Source organism: Cebidichthys violaceus, unplaced genomic scaffold (assembly GCF_023349555.1).
Source record: "Cebidichthys violaceus isolate CVI_PGR_0920_01 unplaced genomic scaffold, fCebVio1.0.p SCAF_69, whole genome shotgun sequence".
NCBI lineage: Eukaryota > Metazoa > Chordata > Actinopteri > Perciformes > Stichaeidae > Cebidichthys > Cebidichthys violaceus.
In genome coordinates this window covers 1,046,055-1,073,113 of record NW_027176916.1, presented here as the reverse complement: position 1 = coordinate 1,073,113, position 27,059 = coordinate 1,046,055, and the positions used below count along the sequence as shown (strand labels likewise).

The following is a 27,059-nucleotide window of genomic DNA, read 5'->3' as shown; positions in this document are numbered from 1 at the left end:
CATCTCCGCCCGACGTGGTCGTCAGAGCCTCCACATTTACCGCAAATCAGAGTATTTTGGGAGTATTTTGATGTACGAACGGTCGTCTTCGAGTTAACAGAACGCAAAAACATGACCGTACAAGTGCTTTTAATTAAGATATTAATACCGTCAGCTGATAAAGAGCACTATATACATGCTAAGGGAATATAATATCACATGCAGCGGGGATACAAACAAGGAAAACAACACTTGAAGTAAAAGATGTCACCTCGTGCCGAGCACAATTCTCAACATTTCTGTTCCTTCAGAACTTCATCAGGGACACCTAGGTGTTGCAGGCATGACAATAAGCAGCTACGAAATAGCGCTGCTCTTTTAATAATAACGTAATATTAGCTGAAAATATAAAGACATCTGGAAAAAGAGAATATTATCATCCTTTAAATGTAAAATAATTAAAAAAATGCAGGGTCCCCTGAGGATGAATCCTGATGACTTAGGAGCTCATTTGACACAGAGGCGGGACATAAGAAGATGTCTCATCTCCGTGACGTTTGCTATCATTAGCTTAAAGCTACGGGTCAGACCAGACCAGGTCTGCAGCCTGACTGTGCTGAACTGAGCGAGGGAACGCGTCCACCATGTTATTATACATGTCGTCTCCTGTAATGCGCATTAGAGCGAAAACCAAATCCGACCATAGTGTGAGAGGCGTGACTGAAGGCTCTAGGGGGCGCTAGTGGGTTTAGACCTGCGGTAGTGTTGAACCCGGGACCATCTCACTGTGAGGTGACAGTGCACAACCCTTCTTGTGACGTAATTGTAGTTCTAACGGTCACACACACACACACACACACACACACACACACACACACACACACACACACACACACACACACACACACACACACACACACACACACACACACACACACACACACACACACACACACACCTGTCTTCACCACCGTGACAGCAGGTAGATCAGCTGTCTCTATTGTTTGAGCTGAGTAAACAAAGCAGAGAACAGCCAGGTCCTTGTGGCCTCCACAACACAGATAGAGGAGGAGGAGGAGGAGGAGGAGGAGGAGGAGGAGGAGGAGGAGGAGGGCGGCGGCTCCAGCTGCAGAAACCCTCTGTGCAGAGCGGGGTTAAAGGAGAGGACATGATCTGTTATTGGTTTACCTCACTGCGTCATCTTTCTTCTCACATAATCCCCCGAAGGTTGAACCCGACGGCTCGCTGCCTCGTGTTCTACCTGCAGGGGAGGAAGTGACCGATTCCATTTCCTCTCATCACCGCCACTAAGTTGTAAAAAAAAAATACTGCAGATTGTATTTTAATTTGCCTGTATGTAAAAGTATTAAGTAACATAAAATGGAAAAACTCGAGTGAATCGCTTCTTAAAACACATTTTTACAGACTGGCTTTTAATGTGACGACGTCGCTTTTCTGTTTTATTTGTTGATTGCTCACGCACGCACGCACGCACGCACGCACGCACACACACACACACACACACACACACACACACACACACACACACACACACACACACACACACACACACACACACACACACATTCCAGGAAACTTTCTAGGAACTAAATGTATATAAAAATATTTATTAAGTCATTTTCTCATTTACATATTGTGTATTTAATGGCATTAAACTAACACTGTGGGAAGAGTGGATTCATCTACTAGACTGCTATCAATATAAATATTTATATATATTCTCGCATTCTCTCAACTTTTATTATTAACCTTTTTTTTTTTTTTTTTTAAATCAATAAAATGTCAGAAAAAGAAAAAACCTTCAAATGTCTTGTTTTGTCCAACCGACCCAGAGACCTTCAAGTTGAATGAACTAAAGAGAAGAGAGGAAGTCCTCACAATGGACAACTATCCACTGCTTTGCTTGGTCTAAATCGATGAATCGTTGTAATGAACCAAACCGTCCTCTGAAGTGTTCTTCAGTCGACCTTCACAGAGTGAAGTGAGCCGTGTGTCGGTGACGGTTTGCTGCAGAATCGACCGCTCGCCACACCGCTTGACGTCAGCGCCGGGCGGAGGGACATCGGGGTCCGTGACCCCTGTGGAGAGCAGCTGGCTCAGAGACGCCGACGTGGCCCCCGATCGGCTCCCACAGAGAGGAGGAGGAGGAGGAGGAGGAGGAGGAGGAGGAAGGAGGAGGAGCAAAAACATCCAAACTTCTCATCCACTGCTGCAGGAACACAGGAGCTCACAGGAGGGACTTCACCAGCGCCACCATGTGGTCGACGCCACACGCTACGTCCACCACCTGACCAGGCACAGTCACCTGATGGAAAGAAAAACAATCACACAGAGATTGCTGTTATCTCAAGTGAAGCCGAAGCGTCACGTCTTAAAGCTGCATTCTCTCTAGTGTCCACCAGGGGGCGACTCCTCTGGTCGTATAGAAGTCTAGTCTAAAATGACTCTACTTCTCTCTTGATTTATTCCCTCAGTAAACATCGTAAACATGAGTTCATGGTCTCAATCTCTAGTTTACAGTCTTGAAAGAGATTACTGATGATGGAAGCAGTTTAGAGCTGCACATGCTCAGTAGCTGTGTGATACAGATGAGCTGATAAATGATACGATTACGTGACACGGGAGCGTAGACTCGTCTGTACCCGGTCCGTATCATTTCTGATGCCGGTGCGGGAACAACTCCACACCAAAGAAACCCGTTTGTATTCCGAGCTCACAGATCAGCCTCTTTTGTTTTTGCAGGACTAATATTGAAATCGCCGTCGTCTCACCCTCCACGGGAAGTACTGGTCGTCTCTCTTGCCGATGCCCAAACAGCCTCTCACGTTCTTCCCCCAGACGAAGAGCTCACCTCGATCTGCAACGCAAACCATCCGACGTGAGCCGCTTGGAAACAAGTCCAGAAGCTTCTCAGAAGATCATTTAAAAAAAACATAGCTTAGCTTAGCACAAATACTGGAAACGGAGGGAAACAGCTAGCCGAGCTGGTGGTGGTGACGTATCAAAAATAAGTGACAAACCCACCCGTCACGGCAGCGAAATGGTTGAGGCCACAGCGCACGCTGGTGACGGCCACCGAGGGGTTGAACTCGGAGCGTCCGAACAGCGCCGGGGGAATCATCTCCGGGGTGGAGGATTCAGAGAGTTTCGGGCCTTTTCCCAGAATGCCATAGCCCCACACGAACACCTCTCCTCTCTCTGAAAAGACCCGGAGACACTCAGACGGGGATTCGTGAAACAAACGGGGGGACAGAGGCTGCGTTTTAGCGGTTAGCATCGTTAACCATTTGGTCCCAACAGGAAGTGACACTTACAACGTTGGACGTCAATCAAACTGAAACTTTAAACTTCATCAAAGGGCTTTTCCTCAGATTCGATACTTTTTTGGTTTTCATGATTTAAGGAGCCGTTTTACCTCCATCCACAATTCATTTCACTTTTTTCCCCCGCCACCCTTTTTCTTTGTGCATTGCATTGTGGGAGAATAGTGTCCATCTGCCTGCTTTTGTGTACAGTTTACTTTGTCCATTTTAAAACGCTATAATGGTGTCACATGGTGCAAATCCTAGATTGATGAAGTTCATAAAAAGGTCTTTACTTCTAAGCTTAAAAGTGGGACCAGAATGTTTGGAGAGTTAGGACGGATTTCCAGCTTTTGACATGAAAAGCCCCGGTTTAAGTGTGTAAGTGTGAACATAAATAACACTTAAAATAGTCCAATACGAGACTGCAGAGACGGAAAATAACCCTGCTGGTTGACTCGGCATCAAGTCTGGATCACTCAGAACTGTGATGCCACCAAGAGGCCGAGTGAGGAGTCGCTCCTCTGACACCAAACTGAAGAGTTTTGGAGCTAAAAACTGAAAACATTTAAAAGCTGTTTAACTTATCGGGTCAGAAAACGGGTGTTTGATTGTAAGACGTCCTCGATGCAGCCGATAACTCTAAACCAGCTCTGTAACTCGCAGACATGGTTTCAGGTCTAAATAGACTCGTTTGCACCAAGAACTTCCTGATGATTTTAGTCCCAGGACTAGAAGGTTCATTCAGCCCCTCGTTGTCTGCGTTTTCATGGCGGTCTAAAGACTCTGAGTCTGACGAGGGCCGCTGGTGGTTGAAGAGGTAAACAAACAATCAGGAAAACATATGTTTCTCTCATTCAAAGCCCCGCCTCTCTTTCTTCTACCGCTCGTGTAACTTTTCTCTTTTTTGTTAAACGAGTCGGGAAGCCGACAGCGAAGACTAACTTTCCTTTTCATGTTCACAAACTAAGAGAAATGCTCTCCTCTGGTCCTGAATCTATACTGGAGTACAAAACACCCCTAAAGGTTCTGTACTTTCCCCCCCGACAGGAGTCTTTTGTGTGAACACTGACCGTTGAGAACGGCCACCTGTGTGCCTCCACATGCTGCCTGGACCACCTTTCCACAGCCGACCAGAGGAAGAAGACGAGGAGAGTTGATCTGAAAGACCGGGACAAGTGACGGTGAACACCTGAACAACTTTACAAATACTATAACTCATCCAGTCAATTGTTGTTGTTTTTCTTCTACGGTCTTTCTCTTGTTGCATCCAGGCAGAATGGACCTGTGTTAAAGCTGCATTCTCTCTAGTGTCCACCAGGGGGCGACTCCTCTGGTTGTATAGAAGTCTAGTCTGAAATGACTCTACTTCTCTCTTGATTTATTCCCTCAGTAAACATTGTAAACATGAGTTTATGGTCTCAATCTCTAGTTTACAGTCTTCTTCAATACAGCATGATGTTCATTTAGTACATTATGGTCCATTTAGAGTCAAACAGACCATAAAGCAGAGGATGCTTTAGGGGCGGGGCTCTACCAGAGACGTATACGTCCACTTCTGGTTGCATCCAGTCAATGGCACTAAAGCAAGACCTAAACAAACTGAAAGGTGTTCTCTGTCCGGCGCTGGTCCTCCTCACCTGTGTGGACTCGGTGACCGAGGCCAGCTGCAGGTATTCAGAGTTGCCCCACCCGTACAGCCGTCCGTCCGCGGACACGGCCAGGCTGCAGTCTCCGTACGTGATGATCTGCCGCACCTCCACGCCGGACAGATCCCCCCCGACCTCGGCCGGACGGGGGCTGACGTTGTGGTGGCCCAGACCTGCAGGAACGAGGACCGAACACACGGGAATGAAGACGAATCCTCATTTATGAATTTCCTTTTATTACACGATTTCTCTGATGTCTTTCCTGCAACAGTTTTGTTTTCTTTTCTCGTTCTCATTTTCACTTTTATCCAATTATTATAGATTATTGTCTCACATGGAAGCTGCTACTGGAGATATTAAGTAACGAATGAAAACCTTTAAAAATGGAATGTTTTAGAAACAAAACAAGAATGGAGTAAATATTCGTCTCTGATCGGTTATTTCTGCTCGGAGCATAAATGTGATTATAACATGTGGCTAATTAAATAAACGCTGTAATAAACAGAAACACTGATTATGCTGCACGAGACATTCGAGGCGGTTTTACTAACGATACTCTGTATTCAGTGGTAATTTAACTGTTCAACGTCACTGTGGCCAAACTAAAAAGAAGGCGACTGTGGAGGAGAGAAGACACGTTTCATCTTTTTCAGAGGTCTGACGAGAGAAGAGCACCGACCCGTCTGTCCATCTGCTCCCCATCCACAGGAGAACACCTTCCCTGTCTCGGTGAGGAAGAGGCTGTGGTCCTGTCCACACGCCACCTGGAGACCAAGAGGAAGAACCTTCGGTGATCAAAAGCTGTTTTAAAAAGACATCAAATCTACACGCGATCACACTCGTGCCTCCCGTGGGGCGGGGCCTAAGTAGAGAGGAGAGAGAAGTCAAGGCAACGGGCATCAACGTGGCGTGAAAGGACGTCGCCAAAAGGGAACGCCCGTGCCTCCTCGCTCACAGCTGCTCCGCCCCTACGCCTCCTCTCTCCTCGAGATGCATTTTAGGGAATCGACGCGCTGAGATCGATTTACGGGCCACACGCAGGAGGACGGAGGAGACGAGGAGGCACAGAATAGAGAGAGAGGAGACGAGGAGGAGAGGCTGCACTCACCTGGGTGACTCTGCCGTCGAAGCCGTCCATCTTGTGAATGACGTGACTGCCGCTGTTTGGACACGAGACAGAGAGGAGCGAGCCATCACTCGAGGTTACGTCATCCTTCTCTCTCAGACTTCCTGTAACCTCCCGCTCGTAATTATTCGTTTTCACAGGAAGAGTACGCAGACTGATGTGTTTGGTCATAACTTATAATCATTATCTTTAAAAAGAAGCACGAGCAGTCAGGTTGTAAAACCAACGTTAATTTACCGGATATGTTGTGCATATTTTTACGGTATTTTGTCATATTTTTTCCATTCTATATTTGTGCAGTACTTGCTTTTAATTTCTCGTTTTATTACGTTTATTGTTACGCACCAAAACAAGACAAATAAGCCCAAACTAATTTACCGTTAAACAATCTGCCGTTAATCAGCCGACGCCGATTATGTCAAAACGAGATCAATATCAGCCGGCCGGTTAATCGGTCCTTCACCGTCTCAGATCTCAGCAACGACGCCGTAACCCACAGGGATCAAGGCTGAAACCACAAGGTCCCAAATAGAGACCTTGAAGTTGAAAACGTGCGTGTGCAGCTTCAGGACAAACCTGTAAACTTCATCTTCAACTATCCGCCTCCCACACTGGCCGTACGCATTGTTGCCCATACTGAAAACTAGAAGAGACAGAGACGTGGATGAGAGGGTGAGCCGGAATATGGCAACTGAGCATCAGTGTAACATACGAATTTAACCTCTTTCTGTTCTGTGTGAATGTAAAAAAAAAAAAAAAGGATCATTTAACTCCAGATCACGCTGTGGGCGAGTCTCTTACCTCCCTCCTGGTCGGTGAGGACCAGAGAGTGAGCTCGGCCGCACGCCACCTGGACCACTTTGGTCTGCAGAGGCTCGACCAGAGGCAGAGCCACCGGGGAGGGTTCCAACACGTAGTCGTAGCTCTGATCTAAAGGAGACGAGGGGAGAAGGAAAAAGGAAGCGGTGTGAGGCCGAGTGCACGCTGTGGGATTTATCAAAATAAACTGGGAAGTGTATATTATGTATTTCATCTTGTTATGTTGTGTATTAATTCATGAATTCCTATCACGAATACATAATGACGTCTGATGTAAACAGTTCGGTGTGTAACGTGACATTTCCTGCAGGTTTGAATGGCTGATGTTTGTGTTTCTGTGCTTCTTTTCTTGAGTCAATAACCTGCGTTTGTGGGTAAACGTTTGCTGAAAATCATTTCCACTCTTTCTGCTTTCGAGGCATTAAAAGCGGGAATAAAAATAAAGTATGTTTGGCTTCTTATGAGCACCAGAAACCGTTAAATGCACCGGTCAATTAACAGCTGGTGCTATTAAATGGTTTTGTTAATTGATTTAAAAGGGGCAGCGCACTAAAAAAAACTCAAGTTTAAAGTTTCAGGGCACCATTTCATCTGAACCCCGACTAGGATGTGTCCAGCTTCCTGATTATATCTACAGTATTATTCCTCCCTGCAAGTTGAGGCTCCAAAGCTCTGACTTATAACTAACAAACAATACGTATTTGTAAAGTAGTGTCCAGTGGGGGTTCACAGAGCTATTTAGCTGGAAAAACCTGTCCGTAAAAAAACACGCTGAAAAGAGACTCAACCGCTCCACAGAGCTGGTGACGATGGTCTGTGGACGTTAAGTTAAGTTCTGGTTGTTGTGTTACTTACGCCGGCTGTGCTGCGTGCGCTGGAAGCCCAGCTGAGAGTCCTTGTTCAGGCCCATGCCCCACAGCTTGATCACATCTTTGGTCGGCGAAGCGATGAGAGTGAAGCCGTAACCACAAGCAGCAGAGGAGATCTACAGCGGGGGGACGAGCAGCTGGTGAGTTCAGTCTTATATACATATATATATATACACACACACACACACACACACACACACCGTATCCACATTTCACCTGCTCGGCGGTCTCCAGTCGGTACGGAGTCAGCTGGTATTTGCGGGGCTTCTTCCTGCCGCTGTCCGGCACCACGAAGCTGGGGATCCCCAGAGCGCCGGTGAAGCTGAAGCCCCACACGAACACCTTGTGGCTGGGCTTTCTGTGCTGGCCGACGTACTGAAAAACTGGACCGCCGCTGGTTTTCTCCTGCTGGGGTCTGGACGCTTTACTGAGTGTCGCATAAGCACAGACCTGAAGCCCGGCGCCGACGCGTCTGGTGGTGCACAGTCGCACGCATGGAAGAGCCATCCTGGAGAAAGAGAGGGGGACGAGCCGACATGAGGGGAAATATAACACAGTTTGGGGTCTTTAATGACACCAGAAGTCCATTTTAGACATTCAATTTTATGGAAGGAGGTTATTTTCATAATTTAGGAGTGAAAGTTAATTATTTCTACTACTTACTAACAATAGTTCTTAATTAGCTTGTCAAATAAATTCAAATCAGTATGAAACAAATTGTAGAAAATGGACCAACATAAAAAATAGTGAAACTTTAAAACGTTAAACTTGCATGAATTAAGCTTTTATTTTGATAGGCTGCGGAAAATAAAGCCGCAATCTTATTTTATTTTGAAGAGAAAATGTAACGGAACCGAATTCCGTTTACTTTCTGACAAATAATGTTACATTCGTGTTGTTGAATATTGAAACGATGATACTGGGACACTTTGAAGACTGGTCAGACTGCTCAGGGTCTACTGGTAAATTCGGCTCGGTGGTGGTCTATTAATCAGTTATATAAATATGAAATAAATGTCACTTCTTAACCGCGTCACCGCCATCGAGACCCGTCTTTCACGTTACTTTAGGTCGTGAGACGACTACTAAAGGCGGGAAGCCTCCTAAAACAAGAGATGTTTGGTGAATATGGTTAATGCCGAATGATAACACGGTTAATTATCATTCGTTTAAGATATTACACTATGTTTTTATAAATTAGAAAGTCGACAATATTCACGAAATAAATTAAATTATTAGTAAAATGAGCGGAGTTTCGCCTCGTGCTCTTTCCACATGTAACAAGCTAGCTAACTCAGTTTTATTTAACTTACCTCGACTTCCTGTTTAGGAGTTTAATAATGTGTTTTCTGAAGAACCAACTTGTAACTTGGTAATTTATCATTTCAATGTCATTATCGCGTGTTTGTTTACCTTTTAGTTCACCTAGCTAACACAGGAAGAGGAAACGGAGCCGTGAGGAGAACCGTAGAAGAAGAATAGGGCTCTTCTTCTTCTACGGTCCTTCTCACGTCAGCGAGAAGCAGTGCGCCACCTACCGACAGCGGAGTGTGTAACATAGTGACTTATAAAGTACAAGTACCAATACCACACCGTAAAAATACTATGTTACATGTAAATGTCCTGCATCGAAAATTGTATTTAATTAAACTTTAATTAAATACATATTTTTCAATGCAGTACATTTAATTATAAATTATTTAAATTAATTGTATTTAATTAAACTCATTTTAATTAATTAAATAATTTAATTTAATTTAATTTAATTAAATACAATTGTCAATGCAGGATATTTACATGTAACAGAGTATTTTTACGGTGTGGTATTAGTACTTGCACTTAAGAAATGAAGTATCTGAATCAGGAAACATGTGCATTAAATGTATAAAATGTCCCCTGTGACTGTTCTACTATTACATTATTATATCAAAATTCAACATGATTAAAAATACAAATATATATATACATAGAAAAGCACATTTTTTTAAATTATGAGGCTGGAAGAATCATGTAGATGATTTTTCAATGTTTTAAAAAATTATATATTTAACTAATAAAAATATTTTGTCAACAACACAGTCAGCATATTTTGGGGAGATGAATATTAATTATTGTGCTGTGTTCATTTGTCTTCTCCCAGGTATTTTAAAATGTACCCACTTTACCACTCAAATTATTATTTATTGTCAATAACCTCTCGTTTTTGTATTGATAGTTTTGGGCTTTTTCTTTCATTCGGGTTTTTGTAGGTTTGTAGTGATGCTCGCTGCATCTCAAAAACAACTGTCTCTATTTGGAAGAAACTACAAAGGGCTCGAAGCGGAGAAGAGTTGCTTCATAATCTACTCGGGTGTGAGATTAGAGCGACTGTGGAAGTGGGTTAATGCTGCAGCAACCTGACTTTAGCTTCACAGGTTAACAACCTGCAGAGTCACTTCCTACCTGGATGTCCACGGCGCTCTGGTATACCTCAGACACACACTTATGTAATTAAATTAAATCATTATATTTGCCCTGGAACAAGTCCAAGTTACAAGTTACACGTCCGGTCACAAAGCGCTGCAGGATTGAGTCTTAAAAATGAGTCGCCATCTTTGCACTTTCCCTCCTCTAGAAGTCTTATTTTACTGTTTTTATGTTTCGATGCCTGAAGTTTTGTTCTATGACACACGTAAGTAAACGCCCCTCATGGCGTCTCATTAGCCAGCCAGCATTAATTATGTTCCAGCTTCACTTGATGGCCGACATGTTGAGATTGTGTAAAAAAAAAAAAAAGAAAAAGAAAGTTAAATACTGCGGTAAAGATCTGGACTCCCAGCTGAGACGCTCACAGCGACTTAATCTTCTGAGGAAAAAAAAAAAAAGTGTGAAGTCAGCAGATTTCAGAACTACAGTGTAGAAAACTATTGTTGAGAGAGTTTGAACTTTTCACCTTCCTGCCTGAAGACAGAAGAATAAACTCTCAGGGATTTTGTCAATGGCGAGCAAAATAGTTGACTCGACGCATCACACACACACACACACACACACACACACACACACACACACACACACACACACACACGCTTTGCTGGACCTCCGTTTCTCACTTGTCACCCGTCTTTACTTTGTATAACTTCCTGGGTTGCAGTTGTGTTCATGTACTTGTCTGCACTTGTGTTTTACTCACTTTTCTACACAACAAAGAAAAAGATTGTGGAGAAAAGCAGCATCAAGAGAACGTGAAGGACGGGACGGAGACATAAGGAGGACAGTCTTGTGAATGAAAAAGGAGGATTTCAGGATCGGTAGGTGATGGAGCTCGTCTGACAGCAGGTACCTGCAGAGAAGCATAGATCCTGTAATCCTTTAAGAGGATCAGGTCTGAGATCCAGGAGGGGGGTGGGGATAAGGGACCCACTAACCGTCTCTAGTAGCCGGCACACAGCACATGTCCACTCCTGTCATCCCGACAGAGGGGAACAAATGTGTCCGTTTGAAATGAGCCGAGAGCTTTCTGGCCCTTTGGTTTGAGTCTGCTGGTCTCCGATGGAACATAGACGGTGATGGAGGCCGAGGCCGCGGACCAGAGCCGGAGTCGGCTCCTTCACGCTTCCTGAATCTCTCCGAGAGGACGACGAGTTTCGGTAAGAGACGCTGTGAGACGGACGGTCAAAACGGACCCACGTTTGGGTAAATTCAGCTCTAGTGTTAACATTTAAACATCAGAATTCTTACTCCGTATCACTTTACTTTATCTCAATGTTTGCATTTAAAAGCAGCATTTAAATAACACACTGTAGTTTACCCTTCATAGACACTTAATACTTCAATAAAATATATATTCTACCCATACTCTTATATTGTTTGTTTATCATATTCTATTGTACATTTATATATTTTTATATTCTAATTTCATCTTTATTCTATCGCACCGTGTTTATTGTTACGCACCAGTCACAAATATTTCTATTTCTGATGTGGTTGTAATCAGATACAATGAAATAGTAATTAAAAAGAAGTAATACCACGTTGTAAAAGTATTAAGTAAGAGTAATATATTAAAAGTAAGTGAAAAAGTTTTAAAATATACTTAAAGTACCAAAAGTAAAAGTACTGAACGACTAAAAGTACATCAAAATATATTTTTTTTTTTATTACATTTTGTATTATTTATCTGCAAAGTAACCAGAGTGATAAAGTAAAGTAGTATACAATGTAAATACTCGAGTACAATTTTTACCTTCAACGACATCAGAGTGTTATTAAACAGCTCATGAATGCAACACAGAAAAAGAACTGATGTGAAATGTTCGTCTCTGAAGTCGTGATCATGTTTTACATGAACATCGTTTTATACTTTCACTTTGTGATCTTTGACAATTAACCGAATTAAAGTTTGGTTCAATAACTCAACAGAAATAAAAAGTCTGCTGCTTGAACCAAAACTAGTTTTCTGCTCGTTAACACATAACGAGCATGACGTGTTTGATTTTGTTTTTTTTGCACTAATTAAGGTAAATTAAGACATTTATTAGTTGTGTCAATCCAAATGTTTGACACGTTATTCATCTTCCCGCCAAACTCCAAATCACGATCCGTTCAAGAAGTTTATCCTTATTTATACAAATAAATATTAACTCTAAATAAACATAGATTACATATGTATCCATCCTGTGCTTTCAGGCATCAAGAAATAGGTATTAAAATCATAGTTTCTCATCTTTTTTTGATCTAGGAAAAAAAAAAAAAATGGATTCTCAAATGTACACAAGCAGTGAAAAAGTGAGTTTTTTTTATTAATAATAATAATAATAATAATAATATAAATCCCTTTTTTAAAACACGTTCATATTAAACACGCACGACCGCTCGTCCCACACAGACGGCCATGCCGGCGCTGGAGGTGCTCTGCAGCCTGATTGGCTGGTTCGTTCTCTACCTGCTGTTCTGCTGCACCTTCGCTCAGCGGGGGCCCGAGTGGAGCTGCCGGCTGGTCACTCTGTCCCACGGCGTCGTCATCGTGCTGCTGACGGCGTACGTCCTCTTCGTCGACGGACCCTGGCCCTTCACACACGCAGGTCAGCGCCAGACAACGTCACCTGAAATATGTCACTGTTATCATAGAAAGTGCTGTGAAAGTGCTCTTGTGTTTCAAAACGACGCGGAACCTGTCACCTGACCCCTCCAGGTACTGAAAACACGGAGCTCCAGACCTTCTCGCTGGCCGTCTGCCTGGGCTACTTCTTCTTCGATCTGGGCTGGTGCGTGCGCCACCACACCGAGGGTCCCGTCATGCTGGCCCACCACGCCGCCAGCATCGCGGGCATCCTGCTGGCTCTGCTCATGGGCGTGTCGGGCTGCGAGACCTGCGGCGTCATCTTCGGCAGCGAGATCACCAACCCGCTGCTGCAGACCCGCTGGTTCCTGCGCCGGCTGGGCCTCTACGACGGCCTGCTGGGCGACGCCGTGGACCTGCTCTTCGTCTCGCTGTTCGCCACCGTGCGCGTGGGAGTCGGCACGGCGATGTTCTACTGCGAGCTCACGTCCCCGAGGACCACGCTGGTGATGAAGCTGGGCGGCGTGGCCATGTACGGGCTGGCCTGGGTGTTCATGGTGGACATAGCCAGGTTCGGCTACAAGAAAAGCAGAGCCAAGTACAAAAGGTGGCGGGAGAACCACCAGCTCAAAGACGGCAACGCACACAAACAAAGTGAGCGAAGGAATTCATCTTAAAGCCAGTTAAACTATGTTTTGGGCATCTTTAACGCCTCAGAAGAACCTTCGTATTTCCAGCATTATATAACGTGTTCTGGCAGAATATAGGTGGATGGATCAACCCAATAAAAGAAGGACCAAACGGCCCGATTTACTGATGAAACAATCCCACTTTTAGCTAATCAATGTGACTTTTTAAACCTTTTTTTTTTTTTTTGGTGGACACTTGACCCTCGACCTCATTCAGAGTTGATTGTTCCTTTAACGCGACTCAGGTTTTAAGATTAATAAGACGACGTCATCATCCAACCCCAACATGAGACCCACTAAAAAAAAATGAAATGACACTTTCTCCTCTCCCTTCAGATCAGCTTTACGTTCTCAACAAACGTGTTAATAACAGGGTTAATAGCAATGTAATAAAAAAAACATTTGGAATAGAACTGATCAATGCTGCACGGATTAAACACTAGTTTGTGTTGAAAAAGAAAAACCACACACAAAACCTTTTGATATTCAGAATGGTACATTATATTCCTTTACATGGAAAACAGCCCATAACAATATGTTTTTGACTATATATTCTTTTTTTTTTTTGTTTTCTTATTCATGTTTTTTTCGACCAAACATCTAAACCACAATGTTCGTCCGTGCCGTCAAGGTGGCCGGTGAATATTGTGAGTGTTTGTCGGTCCAAACCGTGACAGTGAAGTGTGACGGTGAATCTTTGTACCTAAAAGGAGGAGAGGCCGCCGTCACGAGACCAAGACCACGTTTACCAGGGAGCCAGAAAGGACACCGCAGGGAAAAAAAAACCTTTCAGGGGAATCAAAATGAAAAGTCGTTTTTAGTGTTTGATGACAATCGAAAGAAAAAGTCTCGGAGACGAATCAAGAATTCTACAATAAAGTTCAATCCAGTAAATTCACATGTGACTGTGAGGAGCGTTCAGTATCTAGTACATGTCGTAATCTGCTTTAACTTTGTTTTATAGCTGCAGTTCTACCAATGGAGGACTTCAGCAAAATTAGATTTTGGTGAAGATTAAAATGTGTGTTTTGTCTGCATTCGTGATGCAACAGAGAGGAGATGAAGCAGCAAATCCTTTCCTTCTGCTCTCGCACTGCATGGAGCCAAACGTCGTGGAGCATTTGAAGCACTAACACTGTTTCCAGCTCCTTATGAACAGGCAGTGATCTGGATCTATGTTTGCTACATTCAAGTGCTCTAGGAAATTTAAAAATCTGGGACTTTAAAGTCAGGCGATCAACAGCGTTTGGTGCTATTTGCTCAGGCAGTCAAACCAAGAGGACAACCAGTCAACAAACAAACAAAAAGATGTGTGGCCAGTCCCCAAATAAATGATGTTCAGTGTATCAACATGGACAATAAATGAGATTTTATATGTACAAGCCTCTTGTGACTATTTTTTAAATGGTGTAATCAAGCTTTGTGCTAAGCTAATCAATCGCTTAGCTTAGCACAAAGACTGGAAGTAGAGGGAAACAGCTAGCCTGTTAAAGTTACACCTAGAATCACCTCTGAAGCTCTCTGTAGAGAACAACAACATGTACGGAAACATGTTGGAAACATTTCTGCAAACCACAGACACATTCCATGTTTCATAAACATCTGTCATATCAGCCTCGTATCATATTTACTGAAACGCATAATGCTCCACGGTGACACGATTGGTGAGGTTTAGGCAACAAGACTATTTGATGAACGTTCGTAAAGAGATCGTGGTTTAAACTAAAGTCAGAATGTAACAAGGAGGCGTGGCAAGGAGACGCGGTAAGGAGGACGCGGCAAGGTGACGCGGCAAGGAGACGCGGCAAGGAGACGGGACAAGGAGACGTGGCAAGGAGGAGGCAGCAAGGTGACGCGGAAAGGAGACGGGACAAGGAGACGCGGCAAGGAGATGTGGCAAGGAGGACGCGGCAAGGTGACGTGGAAAGGAGATGCGGCAAGGAGACAAGGAGGACGCAGCAAGGAGGACGCGGCAAGGAGGACGCAGCAAGGAGGATGCGACAAGGTGACGTGGAAAGGAGACAGGGCAAGAAGACGCGAAAAGGAGGATGCGACAAGGAGGACGCGGCAAAGAGACGCGGCAAGGGGGACGCGGCAAGGTGACATGACAAGGAGACGAAACAAGGAGATGAGACAAGGTGAGAAAAACATTCAATGTATCTGTGGTTTGCAGAAACGTACATTATTTCCTGGCGACTGTGCTGAAAGAAAAAGTTTAAAAAGCTGTTTGTTTTTGTTGTTATTGGGAGCTGCATGCTTGAACAATAGTACGGGGTTCCATACACGACCCGCGAGCAAAAGGTTCTGCACCAAACTTGGCAACTTCAAGACTCTTGGAAGTCCAAATAAATATTACCAGCTATCAAATCCCCTGAAAAGTAATTTGTACACTTCTGTTTGTGTTCGGATTAAAGAAACATGCTAGGACATGTTAATCCCTGAACTTCAGAGGTGGTGGTAGCTTGGTGTTCCCGTTTTATGCTAAGCTAGGATAAAGACATCCACAGACATTTGGGGATGTCGTGAATGTTGCAGAATTTAAAAAACATAAATCAGTGTAGTGAGAGGACATGTTGGCATGAAACGGTTGCTCTTCAAGGCCTTCACAATATAAGTAAATCTATATTTAAGCACGTTCATCTATGTTGGACTGAATATGTACAGTAGAGGTCGTCTCCTTGTGTCACATCAAGCTTACAGCAGTGAGTCCTGAACGAGATCCTCAGAGGATCATCTCTCTTAATGTCTCTTAATCTTTGCTGTTCGTCCGTGTGACGTCACACATGCTTTTTTTCATTTCATATCTCCAGTGTTTTAAGATAATTTATGCAGTCGATTAATAATATATATAACGATTCTCTCCTCTTTATAGTGAAACATTCCTAACAATGATGATAACTTCTTCCACTGACACATTCCTGAAGTCGCCATTTTTTTTGGGGGGGGGGGGGGCGTTAAACCGTCAAAGATTTCATCCGGAAGAAAGTGATCGTGGAGAAACGAAAGTCAAGAGAGAGAAGGAAGTCTGTCGTCACTGAATCCCATCTGAAAAAAAAATTAAAAAAAATCACAAACAAACAAACGGCGTTTTGAGATTCACTGTGAACGTACAAAAAAGATGGATGTCAAGAGGGTGAAAAATGAATGAGTGAAAACACACCATTGTTGTCATCGGAGTCAGTAGCTGTGTCACTGTGCGTCTGTCGCAGCTCGTTGTACTTCAGCTCCACTTCCTGGAAACACATCATCACACAACAAGTCAACTAAAACGTCATTCATCATATTTGTCTGAACACATTTCTGCTGCTTTGGCGTCTCTCAATCAAAACAGCAGCAACAACAGGCGACCTTTGCTGACATCGTAAAAGCAGCATGGGATCATGGGAGGTACCTTCAGGTACTGCAGGTCGGCCTGCAGGAGGCGCAGGTGGGTCATAAGCTGCCGGCTGAGGTTGGGGCCGTCGCCCCCTGCCTGCGAGGAGGAGGACAGCAGCTTCCTCATGTCGATCCCCACGTCGCCTCCGACTCCCCCGTCGTCGTCGGTGCTGCTCTCCTCGGAGCCCCCGCAGAAATCCAGAACCACGAAACCGCCTGGGTGGAGACATGTGTGTTTTTGGTTTATTAGAAACAAAACTGTTAAAAAGAAAAAGGTATCATTTTGGAGGCGGTTTAGATTGGGACCAAGCTCTCGTATCTGTCGGGCAACAGCCGGTTAGCTTAGCTTAGCACGAAGACTTGAAACAGGAGGAAACAGCTAGCCTGGCTTAGTCGCCTACCAGAACCTCTGAAGCGTATTAATTAACACTTTATAGAAGTAAAAAGTATATTTCCTGTCTCTATGCTAAGCTAAGCTAACCGGCTGCATGTTTAACCCTCTGAACCACAAATCCCGCCGGCGGGATTGAAAAGCGTGTTCTCAGTAAACAATTGGCAAAACTACGTCAAAGCCAGAAGCTGTAAAAAAAAACCAAAAAAACATCAGATTTTCATCTTTCCGACGGTCCATGAACACATCGTGTGCGACAAACGCTTCCATCAGAAAAAGCAGCCGAAACAAAGCGTAAAAAAAAATTGGGATTTTATTCTACATGTCTCATTTAAAATCTCTCCCCAAAATAAACCGTTTGCTTTAACCAGATTCTGTAAAAAAAAAAAAAAATTCTGAGCTCCTCAGCGCAACTATGAAGCCATGATTGACTCGGCTGAGACGAACAGTCACATAAACAAAAATAATCAAAGAAATACAACATCTATGGCACGGTGTAACTGTGTTGTACTGCACAGAAGACATGTTTTGAGTCCTCTCTTCTTCTAGCCATGCTTGCTCTGTGTCCATAGAGGTGCAGGACTTTTATATTGCTGTGAAAAACTACACCACCGACTGCTTTGGGTTCAGAGAGTGTGGTACCGATACAGGAAGTGAAAAGGCTTTGTGGAAACTACTCCTTTAGTCCTTCGGTGTGACGGGGCAAAGACGCCTCACCGTTGCCTTCAGGGGTCTCAGACGGCTCTGCGAGTCCTGCAGGGAGCTGAGGGTCTTCTTTCTGCGTACTTGCAGACACTCGGCTCTCAGAGGGCCCCTCGGGGCTCCCGGGCAGCTGACCCCCGGGGGCCGCAATCTCCTCCTTCTCCTCCTCTGCCTCTCTGCTTATCATGTGGCTGAAAAGAGCCTGCTTCAGCATCGCCACTTGGACACAAACAAAAAAAAAGTGTTATCTTCTGATGTGCATATCTTCTCATAAACTCTCTACTGGAGGTAAGAGGCACATGTATTTTTTGGTTATTTGGGTGAACTGACCCTTTACTACGTTGTTACTTACATGTCCTGAGAGCCTCTTCGCCTTTAGAGGGCGCTGTGCCGAATGCGTCGTGCTCTTGGTTTTCATCGGCGATGCCCGGACGCGACGCTTCCTGCAGGAACGGCAGTCCGTCCGCCAGATGCCCGTCCAGGAAGGCCTCCAGCTCCGCTTCGTCCACCTCTTCTTCATCGTCCTCCCCGTCCTCCCGTCCGTCTGCCGCGACCAGCTCCTCTTCCTCGTCCTCTTCCGATTTCATGCCGTCGAACGGGTTCAGACCCGCTGGCGCTCGGATGTCTGGAGAAGAGGCGGCTGTAGAAAAATATTAAATCATTTAAGCGGTATGTTGAAATTAAAGACATCTGTAGAGCAAAGTGATGGAGACAAAGTTAGTTTGTGTTGATGTTGAACCTCTTGATGAAAATATTTAATTTTAATTATTATATTCATTAATTTTTCATATCTATTCAATTAGTTGTATATTTAATGTACAACCAGATAGTTTGTTTGTTTGTATTTGTAAGAAAATAGTAAAACTAAATCAAATAAAACAAAATAAAACTAAACAAAATAAAACAAAATAAAATAAAACTAAATGAAACGAAACTAAATAAAATAAAATAAAATAAAATAAAATAAAATAAAATAAAGATATAGTTTTAGAATGATATAAACCAGAGACAGGCAGGAAATCATCATAGTTTTGAAGCTGGAACCAGAAAGTAACGGGCATTTGTGCTCGATTAATTACTTAAAAGATGATCAAATTGATGTCAATAAACATTTCTGACAATCTGACTAATTGATTGAAATAAAGAACAGTTAATTGAATGACTGCTACTGTACCTGAAGAATGGATGCTTCCACCTGCTGTGCCGTTAGGATCTTTGCTCGCTTTAGGCATCCCACGTTTGATGATCTCAAAAGCGTCGCGCTCAGCTCTGAAACACATTCACATCAGAAACACATTTAGAAGAAGAAGAAGAAGAAGAAGAATCAGCGAGTAAGTGGCTGCAGCTCGTGGACTCACTGGGACTGAGCCGGAGGTGTGCCGTCTCTGTCGTGAGGTTTGGCCTTCATGGCGTCGGCGCACTGAGTGATCAGACGCTGCCACCTGGATGAGCGGAAGGGCGACACAGCGGGGTGAGATTCAGGAAGCGGGCGACCTGGAGTTTGTGTTTGTGGTGCGACACTTACGCTCTCTGATCGGACACCGTCTGAGCCGTCAGCTCGTAGATCTGAGCCCCGTTCTCCGACATGGACAGCACGAAGAAAGACTTGTTGTCTGCAGAGGACAGGAAGTGCAAAAACAAGGGATCACATGACAGTCACGTATACGTAGGTTTTTACGAAATATGCACTGTGTGCACGGGAGTTAATGAACACAAAGTAAGAAAAACATTCAGATTCAGAACACCACAGGCGTGGTTCTTACCGGTCGCCACCGGACGGACCAGGACCGTGTTGAGCTTGATGACGGGGCTGAAGATGTGTTTGGTGTCGGCGGCGCTGGCCGGATTCTTGCCGTGAAACTTGAGCACCAGGCGCTCGTCCTGTTTCTGCAGTAGGACCAGGATGTCCTCCAGGAGGATTGTGTACAGCTCTGAAAGGAAAATATATACAAGGAAATATAAAAGTGTGTGTGCGTGTGTGTGTGTGTGTGTGTGTGTGTGTGTGTGTGTGTGTATGAATACATTAAGGGTACTGCTGTACATACTGTAACATGACAAAGGTGTTATTCGTACTTTTTGTTTTAATTTCACTGTGTCACAAACTTAATCTGCACATCCTCCAAACACTGGTGAACAAGTTATACTGCATTTTGTTATTCTCATATACAGGTGTGTGTGTGTGTGTGTGTGTGTGTGTGTGTGTGTGTGTGTGTTTACCAATTGTCTTGTCTTTGTTGACTTTCCAGGACAGAGGTCCCTCATGCACCATCTTCCTCTTGGTCAGGTCCAGATTCTGCAGGACAGGAATCAACTCTCAAATAAAATACAAGCACAGCTTCAAGGTACCTCGGTCCTACATGAGGGGAAGACGTTGATGTTGAGCTCATAACTAACTGGTTTCTCACCCTCAGCTCCAGGATCATGGGGTTTTCACTCTGTTTGAGAGACGAGAGGTCTAATCTTCTCTGATAGTCCTCGAGCCTCTGTTGAGAAACAACACAACTCCTTCAGTGGTTTTCTAACCCTGGAATCTAGCAGAAAAAAAACTTGAACCCTAACTGATCTATATTTTACATTGTGTCTGCTGTGATCTTCTCCCACATCACATACTGTTTTACAAGCTGGTCACAAGCAAGTACGGCGAGTCTGAAACCATCCAAGTCCCTTTACAGACACTAAAAATATAAACTATAAAGACGGCTTCAAGCAAACTAAACCTGCACTCATGAGTAATCAACTCATCAATGTGCACTGTCCCTAACAGACTAACAGACAGACAGACAGACAGACAGACAGACAGACAGACAGATGAATAAATAAATACATAGGATTCTAGCGTTTGTACCTGTTTGTTCTCGGCCTCTTTGACCGCCTGGTTGACGTTGTTGAGGATCTTTTTGCAACACTCGGCAGCTTTCTTCACCTTCTGCCTCTCCTCAGCATCTCCTGCGTGGAGATAAACAAACACGACCAACAGCTGCTTAATGTACGACATACACTCCTCCACTCCTCCACCAACATCATGAGCTACATACAGAGGCCTGCAGTCACACCGACGCCTGTGCAGTTTTTCTACCTGTGTACTCGGCGATGTTGTCCAGGAGGAGCGGGTACTTGGTGACTCTCTGCATTTCTACAGGAATGATGTCTTTCAGCTGCAGCCTGCGACACAGACGGTTACTCTCAGCCTCCTGAAAGAAAGACAATAATGTTATCTTCTGTTTTTTTATTTAAAAAAAAACACAAAGAAATCTGAATGAATGAACAACGGTGCGTTTCCTGTATTTACCTGCATGAATAACGGTGTGTTTCCTGTATTTACCTGCATGAATAACGGTGAGTTTCCTGTATTTACCTGCATGAATAACGGTGCGTTTCCTGTATTTACCTGCATGAATAACGGTGCGTTTCCTGTATTTACCTGCAGGAATAACGGTGCGTTTCCTGTATTTACCTGCATGAATAACGGTGTGTTTCCTGTATTTACCTGCATGAATAACGGTGAGTTTCCTGTATTTACCTGCATGAATAACGGTGAGTTTCCTGTGTTTACCTGCATGAATAACGGTGTGTTTCCTGTGTTTACCTGCATGAATAACGGTGTGTTTCCTGTATTTACCTGCATGAATAACGGTGAGTTTCCTGTATTTACCTGCATGAATAACGGTGAGTTTCCTGTGTTTACCTGCATGAATAACGGTGTGTTTCCTGTGTTTACCTGCATGAATAACGGTGCGTTTCCTGTATTTACCTGCATGAATAACGGTGCGTTTCCTGTATTTACCTGCATGAATAACGGTGCGTTTCCTGTATTTACCTGCATGAATAACGGTGCGTTTCCTGTATTTACCTGCATGAATAAGGTGAACCGCTGGTCTTTCTTCTGCCTGCTCTTGATGAGCTCCAGTGCAGATGGCTGGTTGCTGCAGAAAGTTCCCACTGCTCGTTTTATCTTCTCCTCTTCCTCCCCGCTGAACTGGAATCAACACACAAACACGGTAGATTTACATTCAAGGTGTTTACTGCAGCTCATGTTTTCACCCAGAGCAACTTAAATTCGTGCAAATGAGTTTTAATTTTCCCACTTTTAACTCAAGGTACACATATTGTGTGTCAGAAAGTTTGGTAAATTAAAACTCACCTGGAAGAAAACATGAACGCTTAAAGTCCAAATTAGAACATTTAGTGGTTCACTTCAGCCTCTTGTGGCCAACATGAGAATTAAAAAAACTAACAAATAAAAAATGATGCTGTGAAAAAAATTACTTTTTCACCAGTTTCTCAAATGATAAAAATGTAAGTACCTTAATTATTATATAATTAAGGTACTTAATAATATAAAATTATCCTTGCAAAACCTTTTTTCACCGGTTCTTAAAGCATAAACACAGATCACCAGAATACATTTTTTCCTCACTTGCATTTCAGAGTTTCCGTAATTGTCCCTGTCAAATTAACAAACACAAGAAAGATAAAATTTTATAGATAAAAAAGTACATTTCCTGTCTTTGACAAAGCATTTTGTTCTAACCAGCAGTGCCTAATAAATCCTATTGTTATTGACTTGCAGTCCTCACTCGCAAACATTTCCCTTCACTCTGTGCTGAAGCTCTCAATCCTCCTCCGGCATGGATTGAATATCCGGTCTTACCCACGACAGGAGGTCATCTGCGATCTGACCGATCACCGACGTCTCGCTCCTCTTCCTGATTGCTGTCATTTGCTCCGTCACGGAAACTGTGAAGCAAAGTTATAAAATACAAACAGTCAGCTCCTTCTTCTTCTTCTTCTTCGTAATTCATAATTCAGATGATTGCTCGTCATGTTTTCCTCTGCTTATGTTTTGACATATTTCATCTTCTCTTACCGCTAAAGAATTATTTATTCCGTGACAACAATATATCAAATAACGTTTGAAATTTGAGATATTTTGTCATAATGTGACATGTGAATGTGGTCAAAGCATGTGTTTACACTTTGCATGATGACTTGATGAAAAACAGCCGAATAAGAAGAGGGAAGCTGGAACACTCGTAACTCAGATATCGTGATCTCTTATTTTAAATGATTAAAATCAGCTTTTCAGAAGTCACCTGACTGACGTTCATACCGACTGGGACGAATGTTGTTAAACTGTCGGAGCAATCAAGGATTCAGAAATACAGTCACACATTTATACAGATCTAAAAACTAAATAGCACAAAACACAGGATGAAAATCAAAAGAGAAAACGATTCAGCACTGCTGAAAAACATTGATCTTTGTGAGTTCAAATACATTATTAATTTACATTATGAAATTTGATTTGTTTCCAAGCTGCTGTAATAGTGAAGTCTAGGAAAACAAACTTAAATTCCAGTTTTAGCTGGAATGTTGAAGCTGTTGTGAACGAACAAACTCTGTAGCTCTTAAATTAATAACAACAACAACAACAGGCAGCTAACAGTCAAAAGATTTGTTTTACATTGATAGGGTTGCACATACATATTTAGTGAATGGAATCTGTGCCGTTACCATGCAGCTGGATGATCTCCTCCAGGTTGCTGAAGATGTGCTTGAGGTCCTCGGGGGGGAGGACGCCGTCTCTGTTCAGCCGCTGGTAGAAAACACAGTCCAACACCTTCAGCGTCCGCAGGTGAGCGCGCTCCGTGTAGAACAGCTCTGAGAGGTGGAGCACACACACACACACACACACACACACACACACACACACACACACACACACACACACACACACACACACACACGTAAGACACGCTGCACATATTTCCGTATCTTAGCCTTTTTTTCTTCTTCTTTTTTTCCCACCGACTCACCGTTGATGACTTCCTGCCGTTTGATCTCCTGCGGCGTTAAGCTCGCCAGGACGCCTCGACTGACCAGACTCTGCCAGTTCACGGGGTTTTCTTCACACTCCATCTCGCCCGCCTGGTCGTCTTCACTCTGGACGTCGGCCGAACTCACCGGACACTGCAGCTCCATCCTGCTGTCGGTCAGAGGGACAGAGGGACAGAGGCTCGTCTTTATTCATTACACTAAATAGTCCAAACGAGTGGAAGGACAATCCTTATACGTATGCTTTATCATTACTTAATTTTCTCCTCCTGTGACAACAGTTAATGTGGAGCTGAAACGATTCATTAATCTGCAGCTGCTTTCATAATCGATACGTTATTGGAGTCATTTTTCAAGCGTGAATTCCAAAAGAATACTGTTGGTTCCTGCTTCTTTTATTTGACTTATGCGACAGTAAGATTATTATCTTTAAATTATAGACGACGTGAAGACGCCATCATGGGCTGACGGCAGTTTTCAGCATTTTCAGAAATAAACTAAAGTAATAAAATAATCATCGAGTAGAAATAATTCTTAGTAACTTTTAGCAGTAAAATAAATATTTCCACTAGTCCGAAAGAAGACATGGAAGCAAAATAACTCAAAATCTCAAAATTGACCAGCATGAAAAACCCCCTCCTGTGCACACCTGAAAGCCTCCTGATCTTCCTCCTGCAGCTGCTCCAGGTTGGTGGGGCTGAAGTCAAACTGAGTGCTGGTCGGACTGGAGACGGCGTCCTGGTGGTCTCCAGGCTGCAGACCCTCACCCGGTCTGGGCTGGACGCAGAACGGAGACACATCTGTGAAGAGGACAGTCACGTCTAAATAATGCCATTCAAGAGTCCATCTCAAACACTCACCGTTTACTTCAAGACACGCAACCTGTGACGGAGGAGGAGTCACAACCAACAGCATTCACAATAATATCAGTAGTTACTTATGTTAAAAGCTTTATTTCATTTCGATTTCACGTTAAAGAAATCTTGTCCCCTGAATGCCTAAATGAGTTGAGGAAGAGACGCGGTGTCTCTTACTGGAGTCGGAGTCTTGTCCGCTGGTGTCTGAGGCCTGACCGGTGGGCGAGCTGTGTGTGGGGGAGGTGCTGCTGCTGCCGGTGGAAGGCAAAGACTGCGGGCCGGCGTCCGATCCCTCGCCGAGCTGGTTCCCACGGAGCCGTCCAGAACTCCAGGCAGAGGAGTCGGGCTGCTCGGGGATGCCGACGGCAGGGTGGGAGAGCTGCTTCGGTGAACGCTGCTTGTTCAGCTCCACGGCTACGGCTTTACCGACTGAGACAAACATCACGTTTAACAGTGATAACGTCTCTGTATGTACACACTCAGCTTTACACAAATACACCTCTTTCCTATGTAGAGAAGTATTTTTTACAGCAGAAGTAAATTACAAAAGTAATCAAAATCTCCGTGTTCATATATTCCAGAAAAACAGAAACATCAGAACAACAGATAACCGCCTTAAGGGCCTTAAGGGGAATCGTAAAATGGAAATAAGAATGTCTCAGACTCCTCTTTCCACAGGAAGTCTGCTGATCAGCCTCCATGAAGCCTCAAAGGAAAGAGCATCAGACAATGAAACAGAAAAACAATGCTATCAACTTCAATGAATACTGACGGCTTAGTTTGGGTAAAACGAGGACACGTCTCTCATCACCATCTCTCCTCCAGAAGTGATACCTGGCATTCTTGGAGAGGACTTTGTTTTTCTCTCGCGTCTCCACAGTAACAGAGAATCAAAGAACAGAGAAAAGTCTTGATGAATTGAAGTGAGTGGGGGTTTAATTAAGGACAGCAAAACTTTATCAAAACATCTGTTTTTAGTTTAATCCAAGTTAAATTTCTCTAGTCGTATGCTTACTTACTATTGAAAACTCTTCTTGCCCTTTTCTTATTTTATTTATTTTATATTTATTTTATATTTATTTTATTTCATTTTTTATTTTTTATTTAATATTTTATTTATTAAAATTGTATTTTATTTTATATTTTATTTTACTACAATTTTATTTTATATTTTATATAATTTAATTTAATTTATTTTCATTTCATATTATTAATTTGTTTTGTCCATGTTAAGGACACACGTGTTAACGCTGGGACGACCGTACAAGAAAATCTTTGTTGTTCAATTTGACCGTCTGTGTGTGTCGCTCTCCTGATATGTGATCAGATCTGTTTTGTTGTTCTCATCCATGCGACTCAGAAGTGTTTGAAATAGTAACGTTTGAGTAAAGACACACGTGTTAGTGAAGTAGTGAGCATACGGCTGAATAAGTGACTCTTGGATCAAACTGCTGTTTAAGTTTATCATTTCTATCTATTTCTATCATTTAACATTCACTTCAGTTCATCAAGACTTTTCTCCGTTTTTTGTGATTCTCCGTTGTCAGCGCAGACATGAGAGAAAGACAGCGTTCTCTTCAAGGACTCGAGGAAACTCTTGAAGAGTTACAGATGTACTAAAGGTGGTTTTGTGGGTGAAGTCTTCCTCTAAAGTGTTCTTCTCACCTGAAGTGGAGTCCACTCTGCTCAGGCGGCGAGGCGGGCCGAGGATGTTGGGAAACCGAGGCTTCCTCACCTTCTCCTCTCCGTCCTTCTCAGGCTTGATGCTCTTCTGCTTGTTCAAAACAACAAAGACCGTGGGACCAGTGAAAGCTTGTGTGCTAATGCTTCTTCTTGTACGTGTCGGCATTAAAATAAAGTCGTATTTCTGCGTGTTTCTGAAGAAGGGAACGAACCTTAATCTTGGGCAGGAAATTGATGCGCGCTCGTTTGTGCTCGAGGCCTCGAGGCTCCTTCACTTTCACCCCGAGGTGCTTCATGTAGGTGACGATCACATACTGCATTGTTTGGCTGCAACATGACGTGCCAAGAAAAAAAAAAGTGATAAATCTCTTTACCGTACAAGTACATTTTAGACTCAAGCTGCCGTCGTCTTTTGCGGTATTTCCATGTAATTTAGCGTAAATTAGAGTTAAAAATAAGCACTGTGAAGACCCTTTAATCCAAATTGATTTAAAGACATTAACTAGTTCAACTCGTAAAATATCGGAAGAGAAACTAAAACACTTCAATAAAAGATATAAAGAGATAAGAGCTGCAGCTGATTGATGATAGAACATATAAAATAAACTTCCTCCTCTTACCACTTCTCCTCTTCTGTGGGATGTGACGTGACCCTGCAACAGGCAGCTCAGGGTTAGCACACAATAATACAAGGAGTTGAATATACTGTGTGTGTGTGTGCGTG

The 27,059-nt window shown here is 43.4% G+C and overlaps 3 protein-coding genes across 6 annotated transcripts in view; 1 reads left to right on the top strand and 2 right to left on the bottom strand.

The window, feature by feature from the left end:
• Positions 1-1,619: 1,619 nt before the first annotated feature.
• On the bottom strand, positions 1,620-13,724 carry rcc1l (RCC1 like). 3 transcript variants are annotated; one of them, XM_068735009.1, is made up of 12 exons: positions 12,687-13,724; positions 7,982-8,273; positions 7,752-7,881; positions 6,879-7,007; positions 6,654-6,720; positions 6,060-6,111; positions 5,631-5,715; positions 4,943-5,124; positions 4,376-4,463; positions 3,025-3,198; positions 2,772-2,857; positions 1,620-2,305 (listed from the first exon to the last, which is right to left on the bottom strand). In XM_068735009.1, the coding sequence occupies exons 2-12, from the start codon at positions 8,270-8,272 to the stop codon at positions 2,228-2,230; spliced, it is 1,362 nt and encodes a 453-aa protein (XP_068591110.1). In that variant the 5' UTR covers position 8,273; positions 12,687-13,724; the 3' UTR covers positions 1,620-2,227. The 3 variants fall into 3 exon arrangements, with proteins under 3 accessions (XP_068591110.1, XP_068591109.1, XP_068591108.1); XM_068735008.1 differs by lacking the exon at positions 12,687-13,724 and adding an exon at positions 9,179-9,236; XM_068735007.1 differs by lacking the exon at positions 12,687-13,724 and adding an exon at positions 9,079-9,219.
• On the top strand, positions 12,550-15,595 carry tlcd5b (TLC domain containing 5b). Its single transcript, XM_068734980.1, has 3 exons — positions 12,550-12,825; positions 12,936-13,457; positions 15,225-15,595. The coding sequence occupies exons 1-3, from the start codon at positions 12,636-12,638 to the stop codon at positions 15,593-15,595; spliced, it is 1,083 nt and encodes a 360-aa protein (XP_068591081.1). The 5' UTR covers positions 12,550-12,635.
• arhgef12b (Rho guanine nucleotide exchange factor (GEF) 12b) overlaps positions 13,820-27,059 on the bottom strand; it is a 29,961-nt gene continuing 16,721 nt past the window's right edge. Inside the window, exons 17-38 of one of the 2 annotated variants that reach the window (XM_068735006.1) lie at positions 26,956-26,988; positions 26,548-26,662; positions 26,318-26,423; positions 24,830-25,081; positions 24,445-24,595; positions 23,777-23,943; positions 23,475-23,621; positions 22,612-22,697; positions 21,811-21,936; positions 21,037-21,151; positions 20,806-20,906; positions 20,366-20,443; positions 20,178-20,253; positions 19,724-19,891; positions 19,486-19,573; positions 19,319-19,402; positions 19,135-19,229; positions 18,313-18,600; positions 17,976-18,179; positions 16,884-17,083; positions 16,653-16,725; positions 13,820-16,537 (exon numbers count right to left, since the gene is read on the bottom strand). In XM_068735006.1, the coding sequence (XP_068591107.1) occupies positions 16,524-16,537; positions 16,653-16,725; positions 16,884-17,083; positions 17,976-18,179; positions 18,313-18,600; positions 19,135-19,229; positions 19,319-19,402; positions 19,486-19,573; positions 19,724-19,891; positions 20,178-20,253; positions 20,366-20,443; positions 20,806-20,906; positions 21,037-21,151; positions 21,811-21,936; positions 22,612-22,697; positions 23,475-23,621; positions 23,777-23,943; positions 24,445-24,595; positions 24,830-25,081; positions 26,318-26,423; positions 26,548-26,662; positions 26,956-26,988 (2,767 nt within the window). In that variant the 3' untranslated portion in view covers positions 13,820-16,523. Of the gene's footprint in view, positions 16,538-16,652; positions 16,726-16,883; positions 17,084-17,975; positions 18,180-18,312; positions 18,601-19,134; positions 19,230-19,318; positions 19,403-19,485; positions 19,574-19,723; positions 19,892-20,177; positions 20,254-20,365; positions 20,444-20,805; positions 20,907-21,036; positions 21,152-21,810; positions 21,937-22,611; positions 22,698-23,474; positions 23,622-23,776; positions 23,947-24,444; positions 24,596-24,829; positions 25,082-26,317; positions 26,424-26,547; positions 26,663-26,955; positions 26,989-27,059 lie in introns of both variants that reach the window. The other variant, XM_068735005.1, reaches the window with a different exon arrangement.

Bases quoted from the DNA above. Each gene is read 5' to 3' on its own strand.
- rcc1l (XM_068735007.1), bottom strand. From the start codon at position 9,149: ATGATAAATTACCAAGTTACAAGTTGGTTCTTCAGAAAACACATTATT. The intron at 8,274-9,078 runs GTAAGTTAAATA...CTCTTTCTCCAG, and splicing joins CTCCTAAACAGGAAGTCGAG to GATGGCTCTTCCATGCGTGC. The intron at 6,721-6,878 runs GTAAGAGACTCG...TGTCTCTTCTAG, and splicing joins CCTCACCGACCAGGAGGGAG to TTTTCAGTATGGGCAACAAT.
- tlcd5b (XM_068734980.1), top strand. From the start codon at position 12,636: ATGCCGGCGCTGGAGGTGCTCTGCAGCCTGATTGGCTGGTTCGTTCTC. The intron at 12,826-12,935 runs GTCAGCGCCAGA...TGACCCCTCCAG, and splicing joins CTGGCCCTTCACACACGCAG to GTACTGAAAACACGGAGCTC. The intron at 13,458-15,224 runs GTGAGCGAAGGA...AACTAAAGTCAG, and splicing joins CGGCAACGCACACAAACAAA to AATGTAACAAGGAGGCGTGG.